The following is a 7,433-nucleotide window of genomic DNA, read 5'->3' as shown; positions in this document are numbered from 1 at the left end:
CTTCCAATAAGAAGATCGATAGTGTGGGAACGATAGTTAGAGATCAACAGGGGAATGTTTTGGCATCTTTGTGTTCATCAAAGCCTTATATAATTGACCTAGCAGTAGCTGAAGCATATACAACCGGAAAGGTTGTGGATTGGAGTTTAGTAGAGATTTGAGTCTCCAAAATATTATCATTGAAGGGATGTCCTAGAGGTTGTCCATGCTTTGCAGAAGGATGGTCGCTGTTGGAGTTGCATGTTATGAACAATTGATTGATGATATGAAGACGGTACTCAATAGTCTCCAATCATGGTATGTACATCACCAAATACGACACAATTCATCTTTTAGCACGGGCTGCAATTCAATAGTCTTAATTTAGAGACTATTTGGTTCGAAGATTATCCTGTTGTTATCCATCACATTGTTATGGGTGATCGAGATGCTTAATATATCTTGATTTTATTTAACGAAATGATGAAATTTCAATAAAAGAAAATTTATATAGGGACAAAGAATAAAGAATTTTCATAAACTCACATATTACGTAAAAAAAAAAAAAAAAAAAAAAAATTGAATATGCAGGGACCTGGGTGACTAGTACTGTCTCTATAGGAACCTTGATCGCTTGCATTCAGGTGGCAGACCTTGAGGGAAGCGCTTGAAATCTGTGCAATAATTGTAAATCATGAACTTCTTTTGCACCCATCGAAGTTTGTTCCTTGCCTTGGCGTCCAAGGAATAATTGGCGAACTTGTAGCGACAAAACCTAGATGAGCGAACACAGGCATTGGCAATGAAGTTTCTATAAAGTGCAGTGAAAGGAGCTTTTGTCCAGTCAGTCTTAATAAGACCTCCTCTTGTAGCCCAGTCATCAGCATTCCAGATACTCGAGTAAATCCTCATGGGTTGGCTTTTGGGAAACGGAACACCAATGGATTCCAAGTTGTTGAACACTCTGATAGCATTGTTATCCACCAAGAATCTGCAAAAGGCAAACACATGCAATACTTTGTTAATGATTTTGAAAAGATTCAAGATACGTTGAATGCCTTGATTTCAATTCGTACATTATCTTTCGAAAGTTCCATATGATTGAGTAGGTGTGGAAGTTCCTCGTGGGATCAAACCATAGATGGAATTGTTGTTCCCTACTCCCTTTTCCTTGAGAATATACATTTGTATGGAGTGTGTATGGTTGTCCTGACAAGTTCCCCAAGAACTCGAAGTCAATCTCATCATGGGTTGCTCCTTCAGAAGAAAACTGCATACATCTTGCTATACAAATTAGTGGATAGTACTGTTCATTAATTACGACATTATTTTCTTCACGCTTCAATTAGCTATATTTTAGACTCTTTTTGTTTAGACGTAAAACTTTTTCTCAAAAAGGTTTTCTCTATTTTTTGAAAACATTTTCAATTGACTAAAAAAACCTCATTTAATCCCCATAAAATGGATTCATTTGTCTTTTTTGTTTTTTAATTTAAGCAAACCATATTTTGAGTTTGTGCTTCTCCGTTTTGCACGTACTCTCACTCAAGTAATGATAGGTACCACCTTTTCATCCGGATGAAAAGGTATTTCTTTCACAATGAGTGGAAGGAGGGACCACCACTCCTACAAAAGTGTAAAGGAAAAACCTATCCATCCGGATGAAAAATGTGGTGCCTAGCATTACTCTTATCTCTTGCATTTCATTTTTCGTTGTTGCTGGAGTTCGCCAAAGGTTGCCGGCCACCGCTGCCAGTGGTCTCGTGTCGTCACCATTATCATTTCCATCGATAATTTTTCGTAGGAGCAAAACACCAAAAAAATATTTTCAGCAAAAATTAGTTTCTTGATAAATAATTTATCTAACAGAAAATATTTTTTACGTCGAAAGATTCCAACCGAGCCTTGATATTAAAAAAAATAACAAGGAAATGGAAAAAGAGATGGAGGTGCATACATAATACGATGTGACAGTGCCAGCTGAGTTTCCAGGCACAAGCTTGATTTGCATGTCGATTCTTCCAAAAAGGTATTCATTTTTGGAGCGGATACCAGACCCAGAAGCCTTGTCAAGCGAAAGCGTGAGAATTTGGCCGCCGTTGCGTATCCTGGCGCGGCGATCACCCCACGTAACATCGAAGTCGCGGTAGAAATTGCCGGCCAAGGCGTTGGGGATTAGAACACTGATGAATACAGAAAGCAAAAGCATCAGCTGTGAGACGTTAGAAGAGGAAGACATTTTTCGCTATATTTAATTAAACGTAGAGATCGATCTCCACAAAAAGAAGCGGTTGTCGCTAATTAATTAATGGGTTCTGAACCCTCTCTGTCTCTCTGTCTCTATAGATATATATATATATATATATAGCAAGCTAGGCGTTGATTATATATAGCTCGCTCGCAAAACTGGCCGGCAACAGTTTTGTACAATAAAGATCGATGAGGTTGGGTGATGGATAAAAGTGGAGTTGTTCCTTTAAAATAGTTAGCGCTATCGACTGTTTTGCCTTCAAAGGCCAACTTGTTAGAGCTGGCAATTAAGACTTAAAATTTATTTCAGAGCTGGAAAGATGTTAGCAAATTTAGAGGGGATAATAAGAAGCACATGAATATTGGAAACCGGAAAAAAGGTTCTTATGAAATGGCAGAGATCGGTCGGATTGTATACGTGTGTGCATGAGAGAGAGCCAGGTGGCAAATTTGTTCAAAATTATACTAAGGACAGGGATTTCGCGTTCGGTGGCCCTCAATCTGGACGTTCCAAAATAGACAATTAAGCAGATCGACGTGTATGCAGTTTCCTGTTAAGAAAACAAGAACGCGCAAAGCGACAAAGCTATAGCCACATAATCATCATTAGACACCCGTCCATGGATAATGCTCCACGGATTTTTATTTTATTTTTAACAAAATAAAATAATGAAGTACTCTTTTTTCAAAATACACTGCAAACTTTAGAAAATATTAATTAAAGAGCCCTGTCCGCACGTGTTAGCTAAGTCACATTCGAACCTGAGATAGGTTCCGTTCGGACGAGAAGTTAGGAGACCACGTTACAGCTAGCTGAGTCACGTCGAGACCACAGAGTGTTTTTCGTCCGAACGAGAGACAAGCTTGGAGTCCAAGTTTAGTTGATTCACGTTCAGACGAGCCCTAAATTGAAAGGATGAGAGATCGAGTGCCACATGGTGATTTAATAGATGGAGAGAGAGAGAGAGAGAGAGAGATAGTATGTGCTGACTACATACTCGTCCGGACGAGAAAGGGATCAACTCATGTCACACGACGGCTGGACAAGCTTAGTTTCCTATCCGAACGATGATAAGAAGTGGATAAATAATTGGCTATAAATAAAGAGGCCTGATTGATAAGAAATTCACCCCTCTCTTTCTCTCATTTGGCATACTGAAGAGCTTTTGAGTTATGAGTGCATGAACATAAAGCTATGATGTGACGATCCAATTTTTTTTTTTTTGGTTACAAAATGGAATCGCACATTGCAATGACGATTAGTCACGAAGCCAACTCATAGTACACATTCTATAATATGTACTTGATATGTCAGAGTCAACAACTATGCAGCGGAAATAAAATCTCATAAATTCTATCACGTGTTTATTAACAACAGAGCCATACATTCGTCTATCTGTTTAAAGCTTAATCAGAATATCAACTACACAAAAGAATGGTTGTACCAAATACGTGTCACATACGACACATGCCATTAACAAAAGTCTATACAAATATGGACTACCCCCGAGTCCGTCACCCGCAATCGTTGTGATGAGCTTCAGTCATAGTATCCCAAATATAGAGCCACTAGGTCTTTGTCGACATCAGCGTTACTTGCAGCCAAAACATTGACATCTGTAAGGTCGCGATGATAGCCACGTCCGCATAGGTAGAAGAGTGAGTCCACAAGCTCAGTAGTATAAAACTTACTTAGTTTTCATAATGAACCACATTAAATTCATTTACCAAACGTTTACAATAACAGCTACTTATAGTAAACTATTTCTTTCTTTTAAAAACATCTAGTAGCTGATAAAGTAAACACTGGTACTCTATAAGCAAATAAAAACATTTCCTCATAGCTGTGATCATATATATGCGTTCCAATCTACTACTTGGAAGCACATACATATGAACCCATCTATCTCATACTATATACATTTATACTTCATATGCAAACCAGCCATATCTTTATACATATGCTTTGTTTCATTAAAACTCATAGGCATACTGATACGTCTAGCATGAAAACTCATTTAAAACATAACTTAAAACATCATCATATAAAACTATGCCATGCATGCTTTTCTTTACATTTTCACCTTTACATTCTTTCTTTCTCATCACTCTGGGACTTGTCCTGACGGCTTCTAGGATATCATTTCGCATACATACTTAACATCATGAGGGACTTGTTCCGAGGTAGTGAGAGCTTGTAACTCACTCATTCAAAAACTTGTCCTTCATAGCATCATCGAGAGCTTGCCCCCATGGACTTGTCCATTAGTGTGATGCTGGAGACTTGTCCTGATACTTTAATCTCTTATGCACTTTTCTCATTCGTGTTTGTTCTCATGCTTCATGCTATGAAATCATCTTGCTTTCACTTTCATATACTTGCTTTCAACATCATATCACTTTCATATGTCACAAAACATTACATGAAATCCTTAACACTTCATCAAACTTGTAAAACATATTTCTTTTCTCAATCTCATCAACATTCTCATAAATCATGTCTCATTCTCATTTCCATAAATCATACTTTAAAGTTCATCAAAACATAACTCATTGAACATCATCAAAACATTTCAACATAATTGAAAGCATTGAGAATATACTCAAAACACATATCATTATAAAATATCGTCGGCTCGATTTAAAGCAAACATATAATTTAGGGATACTATAAAATCAGATAAAACATAGTATATTTTCTCAGTGAGTAGAATACTCACTCTGGCTGCTTGGTAATTGGCTATGAAGGAATTCTCCACGTAAGTTGCACAATGTATCACTGTACAATACATTGTGATGACACATTAATTCCAACATATAACATTTCTAACTCTAACCCCCAACTTAGCTCTTGAATTGCTCAAGGGTTAAACTCATGGAAAACCCATAGAATTTCTAGGGTTCCATTTGAAAACCCAACAACAAATAATACTAACCCATAAGATAATCTTAGGGTTAGACACTAAAAATCACAACTTTAACGACTTAAACAAAAAAATAAGGTTTAGAGATTTACCTTGATTTATCATCAAGCTAAAACTCATTGCTTGGAAGTTGTTAGAATACCTTAAGAAACGGTGAAAATGTAAATCTTACGTCAAGGATCACGTTTCCGGAGTTGGATTTGAGATTGGATGTGACGACCCATTTTTTTTTTATACAAATTATTTGCATAAATTGTAATCTCTTAAAAACATAAATGGATCATCACAGTGGCACGACGATGTGTCATAAAGCCAACATATGGTACATACCCCATAATATGTACCTGGTAAATTAGAGTACAACATGTATTTATCTATGCAGCAGAAAACATAAATCTGAATAGCGGAAATCACAATGGAATCCTTTACCCTAGGGCCAACCCCTAAGATAGACTTCATTTTTACCACATCAACAGCACTTGGCAACAGCTTGAGAGTGAGCAGATCAGCATAGTAACTCTAAAATATAACTCTCTAAGTACTATGGAATTCGCCACCGAATTCTTGCAGTTCTCAAGCCTATGGACCTTTATTTATAGGATGCAGGTTCAAATGAGCATCTGGCTTGAAAAACCTAGGCGCTGTGCGATCAGCTTTCCAAAATTTCGTTGAAATTCTTTCCTGTTTTGAGCCATGTCCGGATGGTGTTGCCCTGTCGTCCAGACGATCACACTTTAGCTGCAAGTAATTTTCATATCAAGGTTTCGCGCGTCTGGACCAAGGGAATGGTCGTCCGGACGGTTGATTTGATGCACGCAATTTCCATATATGTAGCTCGTGCGTCTGGACCATGAAGGCTGTCGTCTGAACGTCTGAATTTTGAATGCGCAACTTGCCTTATGGATGAGCACGTTCGGACGGGAATCCACATTGTCCGGACGGTTGCAGCGATCTTTCCATATCTGTGTTTTGGAAAGAAATCCCATAGCTGGTCGAACACTGAGTGTCGTCTGAACGTGCTGCTGAAACGTCTGGACGGATGCAAGCTGGAGCAGTTCGAAGCTTCTTGACACAAAGGAAGGTCCAAACGAAAAGTTCTCATCGTCCGAACGGATGATGCTTTGGACAGTTGGACGTCCGGACGGTATACCACGTTGTCCGGACGGATGTTGCTTGACTAATGAGCGTCCGGACGGAATACCACGTTGTCCGAACGGATGCAAGGGATTTGACTACACTGTCTTGAAATCCATACAGAATCTTCTAGAAATATATCTCTGAAGAAGACTTTTGAAAAATAATTGAACCCCTGATTAAAAGCATCATTGTTTATGTTACTGACTGATGAGTGTCCAGGCATTTCACTAGGCCGTTCGGATGATAAACTCGGGATCCGACTTTTGCTGAGCTGTAGACTTTGCAGAGTCTTAATGGAGTCTGGAAATTCCTTCTTGATGCTTGTGACACTGATCTTGCCATAATAAGGCCCTTTCCATATCAGAGAAATAAACTTTGAATATTTGGAAAATCTGAACTGATAGGCATCTCTGTGAAATCAGCAACATTACATGATAGTGATTTTGTCCAACAGAATGTAGCCAAAACAAAAACTAACAAATATAAAGGTTGAGTTCAATAGAAATAAAAAACTTTCTAAGACAAGATAAGAATTTTATCAAAATTGAATATAAACATTAAAGCACAATTCTAAAGATTAAACAACCATCATTCATGTTCATAGAATTCTCAAAGAAAAAGACAATTACATCATAATTACTTGGAAATGGCTACATCAATACCTTAAGGATGAATTAGCCGCTCATGGAGTTGCTGGAGATCGTCTTTGTTAGAGAGAAATCTATCCCAAGAAGCTGCTGGAACTTTGAAGCACTTTTCTCCCTAAAACTAGCCACTAATCCTATTGATTTCTTAAAAGATGAATTAAAGGTCTATTTATAGGGATTAGGAAAGCCTTAGAAGCCTTAGAAATCCTAGGAAAATTAGAGGCCAGTCTCCTAGTCCTAGTAGGAGACTGAAATTCCAATCCAAGAAGGAAAATGATTTCAAATTTGTCCAGATTTGCGGTTCTTTATTGTGGGGCAAGTTTTGCATGGGGAAGACCCGATGCTTTTAATATTCTTTCTAAAATATCTTTTACATATCCATTTTAACTCACATGGTTTCGAGTTACTATTACGAGTGGGAGAAAATAATGATATGTACTAGGCCAAGTGTTTAGAACTTTTGAATAAAGATGAGAGTTTGCCACCCTTGAGCTTG

General features: G+C 37.8%; 1 protein-coding gene across 2 annotated transcripts; it reads right to left on the bottom strand.

Annotated features, from left to right (window-relative positions):
* Positions 1 to 594: 594 nt before the first annotated feature.
* On the bottom strand, positions 595 to 7,037 carry LOC133861183 (xyloglucan endotransglucosylase protein 1-like). Of its 2 annotated transcripts, XM_062296906.1 has the most exons (4): positions 7,026 to 7,037; positions 1,937 to 2,191; positions 1,056 to 1,249; positions 595 to 970 (listed from the first exon to the last, which is right to left on the bottom strand). In XM_062296906.1, the coding sequence occupies exons 2-4, from the start codon at positions 2,186 to 2,188 to the stop codon at positions 595 to 597; spliced, it is 822 nt and encodes a 273-aa protein (XP_062152890.1). In that variant the 5' UTR covers positions 2,189 to 2,191; positions 7,026 to 7,037. The 2 variants fall into 2 exon arrangements, with proteins under 2 accessions (XP_062152890.1, XP_062152889.1); XM_062296905.1 differs by lacking the exon at positions 7,026 to 7,037 and having other exon boundaries at positions 1,937 to 2,218.
* Positions 7,038 to 7,433: the final 396 nt, after the last annotated feature.

Source organism: Alnus glutinosa, chromosome 2, assembly GCF_958979055.1.
Source record: "Alnus glutinosa chromosome 2, dhAlnGlut1.1, whole genome shotgun sequence".
NCBI classification, from domain to species: Eukaryota; Viridiplantae; Streptophyta; class Magnoliopsida; order Fagales; family Betulaceae; genus Alnus; species Alnus glutinosa.
The sequence above is the reverse complement of the archived record's forward strand: the minus strand, read 5'-3'. Positions and strand labels throughout refer to the sequence as shown.